The following is a 19,695-nucleotide window of genomic DNA, read 5'->3' as shown; positions in this document are numbered from 1 at the left end:
GTGTGTCTCACCTGTACGCTTAACTCATGGACACTTAATGGAGCGCCACCCTACTCATTATTGCCCAAACTGCATTGTCCCTCTTACAGCTGTGTATATCCTTGTTGAATGTCCAGACTTCAAAGATGAGCGTGTCTTGCTTTCCGACTGTCCCTCGTAATCCCTTGTCCCTCGATAGAATTCTTGGTGAATCATACTTTTGATATCATTCGCCTTATGTGTTTCTGTTCTCATATTGGCATCCTTAGTGATATTTAGCGCCCTCTGATTATTCTGCACGTTTGATGGTGCTACATAGCATTCCCGGCTTGGCGCCTTCTTTTGATAATTAACATATCCATTGTTTTGTCTTGTATTGATACCATCCTCTTGTGGGGCACTATGTCAAAGGCTTTGACAGTCCAAGAAAAAGTAGTCCATCCTCCCCTTTCTTGTTATCATATTTAACTTGAGGCACAACTTGCCATCCTTGAATCCATGTTGGTGGTGTTTAACAAAGTCCCTTATCTCTCTCTATATGTGCTGCTAGCTTTTTTCCCCATGATCATCACCTTGCATGGTACAGGTATACAAGTTGGGAACATCAGCCTGTAGTTCAGTCCTGGCATTCCAGAATAGCTTTCAAGGTCATGACAGTTGTTACTTATTACTGACAAGAGACATGCATGGGTTTGACAATATAGGGTTTCTTGTGATGAATCTCTAAGATGTCCTAATAATTGGAGTTTTTTCTTTTTTGTAACAGGCAAGTACAGAACAGACTACTACTGTTAACAGGCAGAGTGCTTTTCCCTTACTTTAAGCTATGATAAGCCTATTCACTAGTTTTCCCTGGAACATGACTGGTCAATTAATTAACAACCGGGTGTTCAATTACTGCAGGGTAAACAGAGGCAAAGTTTAGAATTTATGCCCAGACAATCCTACCTGGCCAGGACTCGAACCTAGACAAATCTCTCGTGAAGTATTACCACTGTGCCATCAGAGATTGTTCTTTTAGACCAACTTCTATCAGGTTTATTAATATGCTGCTGTTGGAAAGTGACTACTTTATGCCTGCTGACTAAAGTACGTACTATGTAGTTTCAAATTGTCCGTGATCAGATCATCTGAATTTACATTAAAGAACTTTGTTCATGTTTGTTGCTTGAAGACCAAAAAATTATTAGAATTGATCTTATTGTGGGCAAGGTTGTTTTAGTTTGAGTTGTATATTTCAAAAGTTTTCAGTAGTTTGAAAATTAAGCAAGTGTGCCTTTGTGAATGATACTGCACCGTGTTACATGCACCAACTGCCTCAAATGTGACAGCGAAAATAAAAGTGCAATTAGTAGATCAAGAAAATGTTTCAAATACATGGTTGTCCAGGTAGACATTCACCCAGCTTCACCCCCCATTTCCCCTTCCTTTCTTGGTACTGTAACCATACTACGTAGCTCATAAGTTCATATTCTCCCCAGCTTGATGCCTTCTTTTGACAATTACTTAGCTCAATTAACTTGGCTCATATTACTTAGCTCGTGGTCAAGATTAGGTGCGAGGGTTCATTTCAGTTCATAGTACAATACAGTGTTCTACATTAACAGGAACAGTGAGTTGACTGGCTCCTGTGTTAGATAATCTCAAAAGCAACTTCAGCCCTAAGGCAGTTCCCAAAAGGGGGAGGGGGGGGGGGCTGGTATTATGTAGTTAAGTACTACTGTGTATGACTTTTGGAGTGTGGTTGTGTTTGTTAATCCATGAAACTACTATATGTACAAGTGAGAATTATTGGGGAGTGTGCCAAGCCATTACGACTATATAGCACTTTGAAGGGGTCAAAGAGATTTTGAAATGGGATGGGGGAAAAGGAATGGAGCCCAATCACTTGGCCGGTCAGGGATTGAACGCTGACCTGCATGAAGCGAGACAGTCGCTCTACTGTCCAGCCCAAGTGGTTGGACTATATTAGTACATGTGTGAATGAAAGTAATATAGATTTAAAAACAACCTTATTGCAGTTGTATGTCGTTCAGATTTTGTCAGAGCTGATGAATAAATGCTGCCCATCCTCAAATAAAAGGCCAAAGTATATTCCATGCATCAAACATTGTTTATGAATGAAAAATGGTTTACACAAGATTCAACGTGATGTCCGAACACTTCTGGAACAAATGCTTTGCTAACGACACTTGTTCGAATCACCGCTTTACCTACGTAATACAGGTAGGTACCAACAGAATGTAAACACCCAACATAACCAATGCCTAAATGTGCACAATATGCCGACATTTAATATTAATAATTTGTATTTGGGAAAATTCCCGTTTTGAATGAACAGCATGTTAAAAATTGATGAATGTCTCTTTGGGGTTGACCTCTGGATGGAATGGGTTGATAAATGAAATGGTTAATGAGCAAGTATTAGTAAAATAGCCATGTGTAATTTATTAATGATACAGTAATTTCAAATATTTGTCAGGAAGTTACTTCGTGATGGATGGCTATTTAGGACACTAAATTAAATGATGGGCAGAGTGAACAGTTACACAGTAGGGGGATGCACACACAATTACTATAATCTCTTTATTTCTGAAAGTTGTACATTGCAGTTTTATTATAATGTTAAAATAAAATTCCTCAATGCCTGACATTCTACATAAAGTGTAGGATATACAAAGAATTTATTTGTGCCTATAGTAGTTACTAATTCTAGAGGTGTTACATTATCTTGGCAGCTGAGGCATGTAATTTATGACAAACAAAAATTAGTACTTTTATATTCTGCATTAATGTTTTAAAGTATAATTATTGTATAATTACATGATACTGCATATTAGGATGATATCTTTAGTATAAAATGAAACTTGTAATTATTATAACACATTTAAACATTTGTTATTGTCTCCATTTCAACCATCATCAAAACTATGAAAAACAAAATTACCACTACAAACTACTCTCCAAAAATTTAATACAGTAATTACCTTTAGTAGTCTATAAATTGATGGTTAACTAATGAAAAAAATGCACAATTGATTAATCAACAATACTTTATTTTTCACCGAAATATATGAGTTCTTTGCTCACCTAAACAGGTTTAATGCTGCTGTGGATTCAATCCTTGCCTATTACTTTTAATAAAGGTTCAAGAAATTAGTTCTGTGCAATGGGAATGACTTTTTCATCACCTCCAACGATTGCTGGAAGTGGCGATTCCACAGTCAACACTCCATCTTTAGAGAGTGAAGATTTGATCAGTTCTGGGTTTGTACCCTTGGGAAGCAGGAACTCTCTATTATATTCACGGTAAACAGAGCGACTATCTGTCTTCTCTTCATGTTTGGCATGGACCTGTTGATAGCAAGTTAAGATTAATCATGACACCAGTTTCTTTTCATTAATCAATGTATAGCACATTTAAAAAAAAATATATATATAAGAAAATAAAATTACAGTACACAAATGTATTTTTCAATTCTTCTGATGTGCACAAATCATAGTACAGTACTGTGCCTTAGCAATGAAATGCAATCTGCATTCAGAGGAAAATAAACATTTTCTCATTTCTGTATTAAATATTCGTGTCGTCCAAAATAGGTAGAACTGTACTTCTTATAGTTACTTTGGATGGAAGAACAAAATGTGTATTTTTTAGCCATATATAGTCTTATATTACAGTATTAATTTTGTCAAGGGCCTGAAAAAAAAAAAATCCTTACTTTTCCTAGGCTTTAATATAGTGCATTATGTACTAAACTAGGCCCAAGAGAGTGCATGCTTGTCTACAATTACTATTTAGCCTAGAATAGGTTAGGAAAGTTTTATACTGTTACTATAGAACAAAGTGAAACAGTAGTTATAGGTTCTATCATTCCTGGAGGATGGGTTGTAATTTTATTATAATTTTTTTTTTTAATAATGAAACAGGAGATTGGTTGCACTTAGGTTGCAGACCTAAAAGCGGCGTCCGACAGCTGAGTGGACAGCGCTTTGGATTCGTAGTCCTGAGGTTCCGGGTTCGATCCCTGGTGGAGACAATGGGCAAAATGTTGCTTTCACCCTGATGCCCCTGTTACCTAGCAGTAAATAGGTACAGTACCTGGGAGTTACACAGTTGCTACGGGCTGCTTCCTGGGGGGGGGGGGGGGGGGTTCGTAACAAAAAGGAGGCCTGGTCGAGGACCTGGCCGCGGGAACACTAAGCCCCGAAATCAAGATAACCTCAAGATAGATCTCTAGTTTGCCTAGTAAGGCATCTCTAAAAAGGCACCAAGGGTTTTTGAGACTATTGGTACAAGCCTGAAACAATGTCCCAGACCACTGTACTTGCTGGTTTTCTGGAGTCTCCCTGAAAATGGCAGTCCCACTACTATCAGACACACTGTATTGTAGATGGGTATCTTCCAAAGTAGATGTACAAGCTTTATTCTGGATAACTTGCCCTAGGCAACTCTGGGCAAATGAGCATGTAACAAAAATTAATGATTAAACATTACTCAATATGTTTTGCCAATTGGGTATTTATAGTCCTTCCAAGGTTGCAGTGACTTCATCTGTATACTTGTGACTTATGTCTGCACATTTTGGTGCCCTTTGTGCTGGATGCTTAGCTGTAACCAAATGTTTTAATAATGATAATGATTACTTCATGACAGCATCTTTTCCCCCTCATAAATTAGAGTAGACCATGGTTGCCATATTGGTCTGCCAATACATTGCCACAGTCCAGACAGGAACCCAATGAGGAATAAGGGACAGCTAATAGGAAATCTAGTAAGAAGGCCTTAATCACAAGGCATGCTTTATCTTTCCTAAAAAATGCATTCATCATTAAGACGATTGTCTTTACTATGGAGCTATTCTAGTGGGTCTGCTGTCATTTGAGGATGCTGGCTTTGGTAAAGAGCCTGCCAAAATATCCCAAAAACTGGCTCTTCAATGACCCTGGGATCATGAATCCCAATGAAATCTCCAAGTGTTCTGGTAGGATCACACTAATTCACTACCAGCACTACATTAGGATAGGAATGCAGGCAATGTTACCTGATTGATCGATTAAGATTAAGCCACCCAAAAGGTGGCATGGGCATGAATAGCCTATAAGTGGTGGCCCTTTTGAGCCATTACCAGTATCAATCGATGATACTGGAGATCTGTGGAGGTGCGACTGCACCCTGTGTGACGGGAGATGTCTCCTGTAATGTTATCGGCATTGCCTTGTCAATATCTATATACCCCCAGTGTGTGGTAGGGCTGCTCGATCCCAATGGCCATGTTCCAGGAAGAGATTTAACACTAACATTGGTATTGCTTTCAGAAGTGTGCCACTCTTACCCAGGAAAATATTATCTGTAAATAAGGTTTCTTTAATTAGTTTAAATGGCTTTTACCCCAAGGGTTAATTATATGTTTAAACAATGCATAAAAAATTAGTTAAGATGTCTATATATGATGACCTCTATAATGCTTTATATTGTAGCGAGTTAATCTTATACTCACTCCATTATCTCATTATCTTAACAGCATAACTAATTGGCACTAATTACAGAAGCTACAATCCTTTCCCCAACTACAGGTAATACTCTTCTCATCTTGTTGGAGGGAGCCGAGGCGTAGTCGCCATATAAGCAAGCGATATGAGGAATAATGGACAGTACAATTTCCACAGTCAACAATGTAGCACTCAGCGTGTACAGTTCTAATCGACCCCAAGACGCTACAGGTTTGACAGCAGACAGCAAACTACGACCGCATCGAGCTACAACGCTCTCACTCCCCGAGTTCAGACACTCAATTCCCAATCGAGCTGCCACGCTCTCCCACAGAGCTCCACGACTCCGGCCTCACTCGGCTCTCTGCTCTGCTCCAAGCTCCGTCTGAACGTTTATGACAATGCCACCAACCGACTACTGTAATCAAGACTACTAAATAAATATGAAAACTCGCTAAACAATGTATCTAATCTACCCAACAAAGTAACAAACGTACGTTACAATGTACAACTGGGCCACTTACCAAGAGTTTATTATCCACAGTCTTAACAACGATCTCTTCTGGCTTGTACTGGCTTACATCAAACCGTAGCTTTAACTGCTTACAGTCACCATCTTGCTGGATAAGAGGTGAATTCATCCCTTCCAGCCAAGACCCAGTACCCTGGTTGGAACTGGCTTGATCTTGTTGGCTGTAAGATTATGCAGGATTAAGTATTTTGTCAACATAAAATAATGTACAAATTACAGTATATCCTTTGAAAAGTCAATATCCATATTGATCTTTATTCCATTAATTGTTTGGCTAATGCCACCATCTAAATTTGCCCTGTCTTATAAAGTACAATGATTACTTTCACTTTCTATTTTTAAAAAGCAAGAATGGCAGCTATTTTTAATGGTGTCACTGTTTTCCATTAGTGTACAGTACTTAATTTTATTAGATTTTTAATGAGGAAATAAGGAAAGAAGCAAAATTTTAAAACTAACTTTTCGGAGATAAATGCATCCAATACAAAATTACATAATATGGCTGAGAGAGATGTGATGAAGTACATCAGGTTGAACTAATTTATTGTAGAGTAATATGAATGGTAAGGCAAGAGCAAGGTAAAAATGGAGAAATTGCTTAGCTAGTATGACTATAGCACTTAGGAGGAATATGAAGACAGTTGTTGAATGAGGAAGGAGTGAAGGAACAGTACCCAACCCCTAAATCGAGGATGGAACACCAACCCAGCAAGACGTGAGATCACAGCTGTACTGACCAGTTTAAGTGGATGGATCACAATGAATAGTAAGAGAGAAGAGCACTTTAAAATACAGTATTTTAAATCCTAATTCTTTGCACCTCACATGATAAAGTTGGTGGCAGGTGACTGCAATAAAACTCAAGGATTTGAGTCTCTTGGACTTATGGCTATCACCCATCACAATTTCAGTCATATTTAGTTATATTTCTTAGAATGAAAAAAAGTTTTACTATACTGTATTCACTTCCAACATTTGTTGCCACCATTGCCAGCGGTGGATTCGGTGTTTGTAGAAGCGGTAGATAGTACTTGCGCTTATATATGTAGGGTGGGGGGTTGTGTTCCTATTGGTTGTGGTTTTATAGGGATTGTGCAACATGTAATTACCCAAGTGTAATTACAGGATGAGTTATGCTGAGTGTTTAGATGTACCACCATCATATAATCTTTGAAACTACTGACGGTTAGTTAAAATAATAGTCTTGTGATAGCCATAACATATATTCCTACCGGTTATATCTAATAATGGTCCCTATACAAAATTTAGACCAACTTTGCAAAAGTAGTGAGCACCTGGAGGACGACGACTCTGTTTCACTGCTGACCACAGTGTTACCGTCTTTGCCCGTGACTCTGGTCTCTCGTCGCCGCGTACTGTTGCTAACTATCTCTGCTCTAGTTAGTGACACGCACACAGACGGTTTGGTTGGGGAAGTGTCAGAGATTGACGGTATTTTATATGCGATGATTCAAATGATAAATATGCCAGGTGAGATGGGTGGTGGTGTTAACGGGCCAATATAAAAATGAATCATGGTCATACACAAGAGGTTATCGGGTCGAGCCCACAATATGATACGAGACAAGAGCCGCCAGTTAGAGATGGTCACGTACAATTCATTTTTTTGTATTTTCAGGTAAAGATTACAACAGGACCTCATAAGAGTAGTAAGCATATTACAAAACAGATACAGTACAATAAATAGTGAATGCATAACATAGCATTAAATTTATAACATTCAAATTAATCACCAGACATCAAATAATGAGATCATAATGAATCCATTGGCAAACAAACCAAATAATTCAGTGAGACCCGCCTCCAGACGAATGAATATGGTCGACCGGTGGCAGGGGTGAGTGAGGTGGGTACCAGCATGTGTAAAGTACAAAAAAGTACCATATCCCAGTCCACGTGTTGAACATCAAGGTGAAGCATTAATGCAGCGTGCAAAAAAAAAGATGGAAAGAGAAGAGTTAATGAAAATTGGTTTTGACATTAAAGAATGGTAAATTTAAATACATCTGTACGTGTTAAAAAGGCATCCTACCAGTCCAAACTACAATGAGAAAACCCATTACAAAGTTCACCAATATCTAGGTCATCGTTAAAGTTGTGTTTTCATATTTGTTAAGCAGAGTTCGGATTACATGAATTCTGCCACATATAACATGACAAAGTAAAGCCATGTAAAGTGTCCACAAAGATATTAAAAGCAATTACTTTTGCTATAAAGTAATTCAAAGTAAAAATGCAAACATTATCAGAAGTATATTTATTATTAAATCTTATTCACTGTGTAGATGGTGAGTATAGTGCTTATCTTCATAGTTCGTATCTATCTGTTGTATTTTGGAACATTTTGCGAATTGACATTCAAGGATTTTCTTCAATGTCGAGATCAAACACGCTACATAATGAAATGAAAAAAAAAATCTCTGATTTAATATTCACCCCAATACCCATCCCGCGGGCGGTGGTGGAAAGTGTTATCAAGGCACATAATCGGTTCAGGAACAGATGATGTTCTCTGAAAGAAATTAACCACATCACGAAATTAGTTTTTCTTAAGACCAGGTTTAATAAATGTTGTTCACAGTTCTCTATCACAGTACCTCTGCACTACTTCCCATAAATTCTAAGTGATTATTTGTGGCTATCCTTGTCTAACTTTTTGTTCTAATACTTTACAGCATCAGCTGTAAATGTCACACTGCTACCAGTGTACTTTTACTAATTAATACCATAATTACAATTAGCTCAACTTTCATCGAGAAGAGGCGTGGGTTGTCCAAGCCTGTCTAAATCCATGGTTTATCACGTTCTTACTGCCATTATTCCTACTAAAATATACGGGGCTCCTCGCCAGCCGTGCTGACGGTTATTGTATATTAAATACAAGTATTGTATAAATATACAAGTTATAATGTACATTTACTACTGTTACTGTGTTTACTAATGTGCATTTAAACTAGTACTTAAAATAAAACTTATAAATAATTACTATCCCTATTATCCGTATAGATTTGATTGAACTTCGTCTATTAATTTTGTTGACATCTTTATCTCGTTTACTTTAATTAGAAAATTCGAGCTCAGTTTTTACCAAAAAATTATAATGAATGTTGATAAGAATATATTGATGGTGGAGTGGAAGCAACAGCCTGGCACAGTGCCAACATAAGGCACCGCGACTCCAGCATCCCTCTCTACGCCTCCCAGAGATGGGGAGGGGGGGCACACCTAGGCGCTCTCCATGTCGCCGAGTAGCAACAAAAAGTTAAAGATTTTAAATTTATCTAAACTAAATTGATCTGCACCCATCCCATCTAAGAATCTATCACCAAGAAATGATATGAAGATCTTCCTTTTCTAAAGCCAATCACGTACAAAATAATTGTCTTATCGAAATCCCAAGATCCCACGAGCATAATGTTTACACTAATGGCTTTATCAACCGTCAAGACTAACAGTATACTAAAAACAATTAAGTTTGTAAATCAAAATCTGCTCTTCAACACTTTAAAACTTATGGAAAATAAACAAAACCCTTATAATGGTAATCAAATAATCTGCTCGCTACGCAGAATAAAATGGTTTAGAAAAGATCATGGGGGAGGGGTACATTCACACCATAAGAAGGCAACTATAGGAATCAAAAGAAAAAATTGGGAGTGGCTATAATTCCAACACTAACACCGGAAGCATATAAAACAGGGTAACAGCAACATATTCGACGCTGGACAAACAAGAACATTTTAGAAATATGAATCAAGCCTCCTTCAAGGCAATTCACATGTTAGACCAATGCTGGAATATGCAGCACCGGCATATAATCGGTACCTTGATAAGCACAAAAGCAAAATTTAAAAAAATACGGAAGCTTGAGATTCAAGGCAAGTCTATTGGAAATATATCTCGCAACCGTAGAGGACAGAAGCATAGGGGATATGGTCAACAAAATATACCAAGGAGAAAAAGAAAAGGTGAACAACGACTATCTTTTTCTCCTGTCCCATCCCAAATCCTTATCCTGACCCCTTCCAAGTGCTATATAGTCGAATTAGCTTGGCGCTTTACCCTGCCTCCCTCTTCAAATTTTAAGACAGCAAGACAAGAACACAAGTGGAAGATTGTAATGTAAAAGTCCACGAAATCCCAGGAAATATTCGTACCCCTGTACGGGTGATCAACATGTGGAATGAACTGGAAGTTGTGGAAGTCATCGCCAGCCACAATTTTAAGGTCAGATTCAACAAAAAATTCGAACACCAGAATAGTTAAATAATAATGCAGCAGGTACAAGAAGGCTAATAGGTGGGACATAAGATCATGAGGTAGGAGTGTAACAATGCAGAAAGTAGTGTCAAGTTGTACAATTCTTTGGTATACGGTGGGAAGTTTCTACTCTTCCAAATAATGCTGACCTGCTACGTTGAATGGTGTATGCTCTATCTTATGCCCAGTTCCAACCGGCTTCATAACAGCATGACAATATAAAACTGAAAACTATTATTGCTACCATGTCTACAAATTTCCACTATACGAGAAACCTACGGCGGAAAGTAGAGAGCAAGAGAAGTAAAGATGATTAGAAAGAATATCCTAAGCCTTGGGCTAACTGGGGCAGTGGCAGGGATGGTAAATCTGAGAATCCACTTAGGTTAATTGGTGGAGACGGCCACCAACTCGCCCAAACATATTACGCTCACACTTTCCAGCACACCATCTGGCACACGCCGTAAGTGCCACCACAACCAAGACAGGATGAACAATCCATCTTAGTTTCTTCCCACTGGGGGATGTTATGCATGCTGCTATGGAGGTATGTTCACTCACAGGATGAGTGACGCTGCCCAATAAACTAGCGCCCTATGGGGCGAATATAAAACCAAAGCAAGTTGTGACAATAGATTGAACAGAGTTCGATTTCAAGATACGGAGACATATTTGAAGTTTCCTTACATCTGATGTTTGTTTACGTAGCTAACTATTAGGCAAATTTTACTGCTGTCAAGGATTCTATCCAAATGATCAGAAGTCGAGCCTGGCTTCAGGCCGGGCTCGGGGAGAAGAACTCCCAAGACCCTCTCCAAGTAAGACGAAGGTATCCTAGGTAAAGTAGCTGGACAAAAATACTATATTTATGCAACATCTCTACATGATCCAGTATCCTGAACTGCTTTGTCACTCGTCTAGCAAAAACAAAAGTAACGCTGTTGTGAGATTTTGCTATAAAGTGAAACAAAACCACCATTCATTATACATGTTGTTCAGAGATTTAGTTCAATCCAGAAATTCGTCTTGTGCTCCCGAGTTGTGGTTGAAAAAGTGTTTGACCTTCACTTTAATAAAAATCAGCAGCTGACACAGCAAACTCCTTGCTTTCGCACAATAAAAGTGAGAAAATCAGTAGAAGCCACAAGGGGGACTCGAACTTTGTACTTTCAAGCTCACGCCATTAGACCACGACATGGTCAAAAGCAATACTGAATTCTCTAGGTTGTCTGAGGCTTCAACTGAAGCCTAAGGACGGAAACCTTCGGTGGAAGCCTCAGGACCCATAGAGGATTCAGCTGAATCACAGGCTGCATTGCTTTTGAGCATGTCGTGGTGTAGTGGTCTAGGAAATGGGAGTGCCAAGTGTGCGGGTTAGAATCTTCCTCACGGCTCCTAATTTTCTCACTGATACATAACGTTAATGTGATTTCATTGTGAGTAAAATAATTGTTATACGAGATGAGCCAGAACACTGTTTGGACTACTATGGGCGAGGGAGAAAGAGTGAGCAGCGGTTCCCGCGTCACACAAATAGCCACTAATACGCTGCACGTATTAGCTGCACGTATTAGTGGCTTAAGACATAGTATATACACTAGCTCTACCTTTAAACCCACCACTATAACGCATTGTGTGTATATGTACTCTTACCTGAATACAATATTGAGCCTCGCTTCCTGGATCTATAAGTGAAGCCAATACACCAAAGGAACCCCGACCTCCTGCTGGCCTGGGTGTGCTATACTCCAGCCAGATGGGCTACCCTGAGGGGTGGGGGGGGGGAGGGGTCCAGGTCACCAGCCAGAGTATCAACCCTGAGGGGAATGTCCAGGTCACCAGCGGGACGACCCTAAGGGGGAAGAGGGGGATCAGGTTACCACACCAGCGGTCAGTGAACCTTCCTCAATCCCAACTATAGATTTTTCTCCCCAGCTGTGGGCCCCTGCAACGTCTCGTCGTCTTTTCTCCACTGCCAGGTATCATTCAGCTCTTCACATCCTCTAGAATATACCGACTAACTTATTTTACTCTCAATGCGTAGATAAGTACTGCAAACTTTAACAGCTTAACACGATAATTTATTCTCGACTGGTCTGAGTATCTGTATTAATACCTCTTGAACTATTCAAAACAAAATTTAGTTAATGAATAACACGCACTTAAGGAGAGAGAAACGATACCGACATGCACGATTCTCAGGGGAACTGACAGTGTCAACAAAGACATGTTCAGTGAGAGGCTTGATTAAACAAGGAGACATTGGGCAGAAACTGTGCTACATAGCCTTTCCGGCTTGATGCCTTTGATAATTACTTGGGCAGAAACTTGAGCTGGAGAGTCCCGGGGATGGTCGGAAGACCTGGTTTGGCGTAAAGGTAGTGAGCAAATTTAACAGACTAGAGGGCGAGATTGAAGCTTGCACACTAGTTTCAAGAACAGATTAAAAAAAAAGAGACAAAATGACTGGTCATAGCATTAGACAAATAACAGCTGGTAAAGTCCGGCTTAGGACGTGTGACCCTGCAAGCATATTTAGGCGAGTTCACCCCCTTTCCACCGCCTAATTATACAACCTGACCCCTCAAATATACAATAAACACTAGGTGTTTGAACCACTAGGTGCAAGAACCCACAAACAACACAACACCACATTTTAATTTAGGAAAACGGGTAACATTATGACTATACACAAGACACTGAAGATAATATACAAGGTGTCTTAAATTAAAGAGAAAACAGCAATTTGAACTTAAAACGCAGTCAAGCCTTTGAAGAAATAAAATGGAATATTTGTACTCTGTACGTGTAATCAACTATAAAAAAAAAATGCACAGATGAACTACACCGTAGTCACTGTTAGGCAAACATGAAGATTAAACCACCCAAGTAGTGGCACGGGCATTTGTAGCCCGGAAGTTAGGCAAACAGCTAGATTGATTAAGATTAAGCCATCCAAAAGGTGGCACGGGCATGAATAGCCCGTAAGTGGTGGCCCTTTTGAGCCATTACCAGTATCAATAGATGATACTGGAGATCTGTGGAGGTGCGGCTGCACCCTGCATGACGGGAGATGTCTCCCGTCGCAAACAGCTAGGCAAGCCTCCCTATATATATGGCCTGCCCTTCTACCTTCCAGGAAGCAAGCCTCGGCTGCATAGCGACAGGGAATGTCGTTAAAGGCGCCAGTGTTACAGTCTCATACGAGAAGTAATACAGTACTATGATGTAGATGGGTGCACGTAAAATTTAATACTATGTTTTACAAGTATCAATGATAACCAGGCCTAGCGTCTGGCGATAAAACTCGTGTAATTCGGTGAAAACAAATAATTTATAAAAGCAAATTTACATGACATTAGTTTCCTTAACCCAATGAAAAGTCTAGATTCCATAAGCACAATTAGAGAATACACCGAACATTATTAGTCTGAACTCTTCAACCTTCCTACCAACAAATATACAAAATTTAGTTAGAACAAAAGTTGAAGCTTAAAGAGGAACTTGACACGCTCCTGCTGGAGTTACCCGATTAGCCTTTGTGATATGAAAACTGCCTCACATACCAGGCAGTCAACAGGCAACCAATGCCTCAGGCCTGGCAACGGTAGAAAGTGCTGCCAGTCCAGTGATGGACGCCATGTGGCTTGCCATGTGGCTTGCCAGGTGGAACCAGACAGAAGCAGCCAGACAGGAAGACACTGGTGTGACCTTACCCCTCCCCCCCTCCCTCCCTAACACGCATCTCTTAACTTATATAACTTAAATATTCTTCCTCGATCTGTAGGATAGTCATACACGACTGTACTATAGCCAAGAAAAAATGTCAAAAGTCGTCGATAGTTTTGGATTGTCTACGGGGCCTCGACAGCTTGGGCAAACGATGTGCAAAGATGTGTTGAAGATGTGCAAACATCTTCAACATAACTCAAGTTTGGAGCCATCGAGGCAGAGACCATCTATTCCATTTATTACCATACTATCAAGCAAGAATAATATATTTAGATCATACAACAACTTGTGTGTCTTTAAAAGTTATTAATGCGCCATTAAGCTACCAGTATCACCTGCTGATAACAAGACCACAAGAATACAAGCAATTGAATCGACTCTTGCACGAAAGCTATTTATATCCAACTACTTCCAACAGTGTATTGTTCAACCATAGCTTTAAACTTTCCAGTTAGTTTACTCCCGTATCTCGGTTGGAATGTTCCACGAATCTGCACCCTTTCATGTTCCAATATTGTTTAATATTTCATCTTATTTTTATCCCTGTTTAAACCTTTCATTAGTTTGTACACTGCTATCACCTCCCACCTGTCTACAATACGTAGGCCGAGTTTTCTTGGGCTTTTCATAAGGATGGTTCCTAATTAGCATGAAACTTTTTGCTGTTCTGTATATTTTTAAGATAATTTACATAAATTCTATAGTATGACATTAGAAAATGGAAACAATGTCAGCAGAATCATCCTAGCACCTTTCACTCTTGTGTATTAGATTATGGAAAATACACAAGAATTTAGAGGCAGTTATATCACAGATTACTTAAAGGAAGAGCCAATACAGTATTCCATTACAACTGTAAATACAGTACTCTAGTTCACTACCACGATAACTTTCATAACTAGAATAGAACTTCAGTTCCTGGGTCCAGATGGTGCCCTTCCCTACTGCCCAGAAGGATGGGTGTAGGGTGCACAATAAACACTATCAAATCAGTGGAATTCATCCGTAATGCAACTATTTTTGCAAAGATTGATAAAGGTGCAGCAACACCGAGGATGTTCAGTGGGACCAGGTAAAGCCTGGCCTGGCGCCAGTCTGACGTGTGGTGTCTCCCTGACCACCGAGAAACCCGACAGCCTCGCCCACGCAACACCTACTTCCTTCATGGTATTTCTAGCAGTCCTCCGCTTTTCCCCACTCAACAAAATCATAATTATTTCCAGACAAATCCAGTGTAGTGTTAAGTAAGAGTTCTCTGTACAGGAGCAGTGTTTGTGGGCGTCTCCTTGCTGCACATATGAACAGTTTCTTACCCAACTGTCTGCACTTCCGGCCCACGTATTTTTGTGCTAGTTTTAAGACGTTCCCAGTGACATTTATAATTAGTGAAAACAAAGTTCTAACTTCAATAAAAGTGACAATTCACTTTTTTTTAAACGGTTTAATGTATTAACAAAACAACACAAAACTGTGATAATTCCTCCATAAAAGACTAGCGAGGATTTACCCAGACATTAAGGCACCACAGTATATTTGCGTCTCAAAACTTCGGAGGAACTTCTTGAATGCGCTACACAAGATTATCAATGCAATCAGCATATTAATACATGTCAAGCCCTAACAATATACTTTACTGCTATCTGGTCTTCAAAGATAATGCAGTGGAATTATTTATTTTGTATATTATAAAGGTGGAGGAGTATGGTGGAAAAATCACACCGGCACACTTTGTCCATCTTCTCCGTCCTCAAAAGAACCTCATGTTATCGCATTTCCCTCCTCATACCCACGCTTCCTTCTACCATGTCAATTACCCTACGATCTCTTACCTCGTCTTACCCTCTCGACCACAACATAATTCTCCCATTTGCCTCTCCCTAACTTCCTATTCTTGCCCCTTTCCCAGGCTATCTTCCTCCCCCCCCCTGCCCGTCAACAAGCCCCAGCAAGCAAGGTTACGTCACGGACGGCGGCCCTCAGCGTCGAGAAGGCAAACATCAAGGTAAAAATAGTCGGTCACGCCCCCCTACCTCCGCCCAGCTGTTGACTGCCTTCATGCCTCCTACCTCATGCATACCTGCTTCCTCCACACTTCCCCATCCTCCTAGCATGTGTGTATTCTAGTCGTCTGTGCCTGTCACTGCATCATGATAACAGTGTCTGGAGGACCAGACACGGGGGTTATTTGTGTAGTGTGTGTACTCTTGTACAGAGCTTGCGGGAAGGGATGCTCTTAAGGCCATCTAGTAGAACTTTGCTCAAAAATTGTCGTGGTTATATTACTTTCAAAGTTGTGTACAGTTTCCGCCTCTACTACCTTTTCGATTTGTTCATTCCAACCGTACATCTGCTGCACGCACACTGGAATAGCACTTCCTTACATCTCTACAGCTGTTCTGTTTATCCAGTTTCTCACTGACCTTTTGTTCTATTTTTCTGTACATGAAACAATTCATCCCTATTCAACTTTTGTATTCGTCTTCTAATCTTAAGACTTCTTAAATCACCTCTCAAGTTTCCCCTCGAACATGACCCGCCAATCTATTAACAACCAGGAACTCAATTACTGTCAAGTGAACAGAACCGAACAGTTAAGGATTAACGCCCAGACAATCCTCCCTGGCCTAGATAAATCACTAGGTGCTTGGCGAATATGCTACCGCCGAGCCATCAGGGACTGGTTTCAAGTGCTCTTCTAAATATTCCCGTCTGCCATGTCCAGTAATTTTACCCTACATGCATCTTCTCTCGTGAAGATCTCTTGCTATCCTGTTGTGTGATTAAAACGTCGAATCATGAACTTTACATCTTCATTGTCTGCAACTTGTGCTACTGTCTCCATGATCTTAGGCCTACTGTATTATTATGGGCTATGGTCATAATCTTATCTTGGTTTATTATAACCATAACTAGTTTATTCCTTCGATGGTAACGCATACAATCTTTTTGATGCATTTGCTTGATTAAGACATTGGGCAGTTTTACGGTATCGCCATCTTCGTTGAAGAATGGAGTAACGATTTCGGCGCCATCTATGGGTGGGCACCTCAGTTCTCCTGATATCGGATGCTACGTGGAAAACGCCATCTATTGGTGGTGGCGTGGCAGCTATTAATGGCTCTTGTTTCCTGCCTTGATTAGACAGAGGTTGACGTGGATGGCGTCTTTTGGATGGCGTGTCACGATCAGCGCCATCTGTTGTGCTACAGAGCATAATGTCAACTCCCCGATGAGTGTTAACTCATGGTTTCCCCAGTGTACCTTACGTCTGATTGATGACGTTTTTGTCCACAAGTGACGTGTGGAGGCGATTGTACTGAGGAAGGCAGTTTACCTTGAGCAGTTCATGTACTCTCGGCTTGGTCCTGGAAGACGACTAAGTAAGCCGCCGTTGATCTGAGCAGTGTGTTAACTGCTAGATTATGCAATGCTGGTAGAGATCGACGTACCTGGGATTGGCTTAGAGTAACGGACGACAGTGAGGCGTCTTTTGTGAAGCTCTGCTAGAGGCTTCTGCCAGGGGTTAGCTACCCCTGTGTATGGTTGTTTGTGATCCCTGTCAGCGTCTTGCTCAAGTCCTCTGCCAGTAGGTTGCTGGAGAGCGAAAGTAGGGGTGTAGGCACCTCGTGAGACTGTGTGTGGATTGGCCCACGTAAAAGGTGAACTCCCGTCAGTCAGTACATGTGTGCAAGGTACTGGACGAGGGAAACGCTGGAATTGGTGAACACTGCCAACGTAGAAGTGTCTTGCGTAAAAGTGGCATTACTGTATATAAGTGTAGTCATATTCTATTTAAAATAATAATTTTAATGGTGCAGGTGTAAATATATTGACAAAACGAACTGTGTATTGTTCATCCCCCCTTTTATTCTTTATTGCACTACTACAGTTCTCGAAAGCTTACTACCGACTTGGGGTCGGACACTAAACTAGGTCAATCCGTCAAGAACCCGGTTACCGGTCCTATGTGGCTGTAACAGGCATTGATGTAGTGAAGGCAGACTCCATACCGTTTCAAATGTAGATATGATAAGAGCCCAGTAGGCTAGGGAAGCTGTACACCAGTTGATTGATAGCTGAGGGGCGAGACCAAAGAGCCAGAGTTCAACCCCCACAAGCACACATTTTCAGTCATTTCACACAGGATAAACTAACAGCACTTCGTTCACAAGTTTCAGCTTCCGGTACACAAACATTTTCCATCTACACTAAATGGAAATTCTGGATACATGCACTCAAACGAGTGCGAGGAGCACAATAAACAATTCTGTCTAAAAAGCAGACTTTTAGAAGTTACTACTACCAGGCTTAGACTGTTACGAGTATATTGCACCACCTGCCCAGGAGAATCTTACCAAAAGTAAACTGTCAGCAGAACTATTCACGTGTCCGACAATGAGAGAAATCGGAATTTATATAATTTTATTACAAAGTTGACCAGACCACACACAAGAAGGTGAAGGGACGACGACGTTTCGGTCCGTCCTGGACCATTCTCAAGTCGATTGAGTCTAATACAAATACTACATATAAATATGTAGTATTTGTTAATACTTACAAATACTACAAATATTCAAGTCTATTACAAATACTCAGGATAAGCACAAGCATTTATTTCAAAATGAGGTACAACCAGAAATCTTAACCAAATATTGTGTTTGTTTACTGAAGGGTAGACACGCACGTGGTTGTAAACTTTGCACCCTACCCATTGGGTGGTGTAGGGTCACTGAAGGAGCATTAGTAAATATTAAGTGGCTCACCACAGATGTAAATTGCTCGGTTTAGAAACTTTGTGGTCCAGTTGTTTAATCAATTATTCTAGAAAAGACTATTTATATACATTAACCAACCAGCTTATCGGATTAACTATTGGCTAAATGAATTTAAAATACAGTTAGAGTCCATTACGTGTGTCGAACCTTTCCCCACTACCTAACACTGAATGGGTATATATCTGGTGAATATATGAACAAAATCAAATTTACATTTCACTTGAAATTGAAATTGACATTTCACTTGTGTCCCATACAAAAAAAAAATTGTATCTACCTTAAGACACTTTTCTTGAAGCATGCGCATTACACTAGTAAAAACGCCCAAGGGGGAGGGGGTGAGAGACCCCAGGTGCAGCAGAGTATCATCCTTATTTAATTATATAGAAATGTGTGTGTTCGAGGTTGGAAACCAGACGATAACGAGAAGGGTGGGGAAGGGGGGAAGGATTAAGAGAGGGGAGAGGTGGTAAGGGGGGAAAACAGGGATAAGATGGAAAAGGGGAAATGGAGAAGAGATAGAAAGAGGGGTTGATATTGGTAGAGGGGAAAAAGAAGGGGGGGGGGGGAAGACACTATCCCGGGCACCGCCATGTACCCACTTCTATTATCTTATAAAATGTTAAACTTCTAAAAAAGTGGTTATACTCAACACCCGCAAACTGTGCCGCGCATGCGCCACGACCGGCGGCCCTTGTACCAACCAAAGGAATGCATAAATATGTCTAGTCACTCGTGTCAAGTATGGCCAGAGGTGACGCGTGAAGCTTCGTCACACGTTTATTCTCACCAAACAGATATACCTCAGGTTACACACATTTACGAGTACGTCTGGGATGGTTTGGAAACAAACAGGCCAGTAGAGCAGTCCTCTGGAGATCTCTGATCGAGGAAGTTGTGGCG

The 19,695-nt window shown here is 40.4% G+C and overlaps 1 protein-coding gene across 3 annotated transcripts in view; it reads right to left on the bottom strand.

The window, feature by feature from the left end:
• Positions 1–2,551: 2,551 nt before the first annotated feature.
• Positions 2,552–19,695, bottom strand: part of LOC123765502 (heat shock protein 30C) — a 50,053-nt gene continuing 32,909 nt past the window's right edge. For 2 of the 3 annotated variants that reach the window (XM_045754128.2, XM_045754129.2), the window contains 2 exons: positions 5,997–6,165; positions 2,552–3,333 (listed from right to left, as the gene is read on the bottom strand). In XM_045754128.2, the coding sequence (XP_045610084.1) occupies positions 3,136–3,333; positions 5,997–6,165 (367 nt within the window). In that variant the 3' untranslated portion in view covers positions 2,552–3,135. Of the gene's footprint in view, positions 3,334–5,996; positions 6,166–7,299; positions 7,402–19,695 lie in introns of all 3 variants that reach the window. The other variant, XM_045754127.2, reaches the window with a different exon arrangement.

Source organism: Procambarus clarkii, chromosome 30 (genome assembly GCF_040958095.1).
Source record: "Procambarus clarkii isolate CNS0578487 chromosome 30, FALCON_Pclarkii_2.0, whole genome shotgun sequence".
Taxonomy (NCBI): domain Eukaryota; kingdom Metazoa; phylum Arthropoda; class Malacostraca; order Decapoda; family Cambaridae; genus Procambarus; species Procambarus clarkii.
Note: the sequence above shows the minus strand (reverse complement) of the source record. Positions and strands in the feature narration are given on the sequence as shown.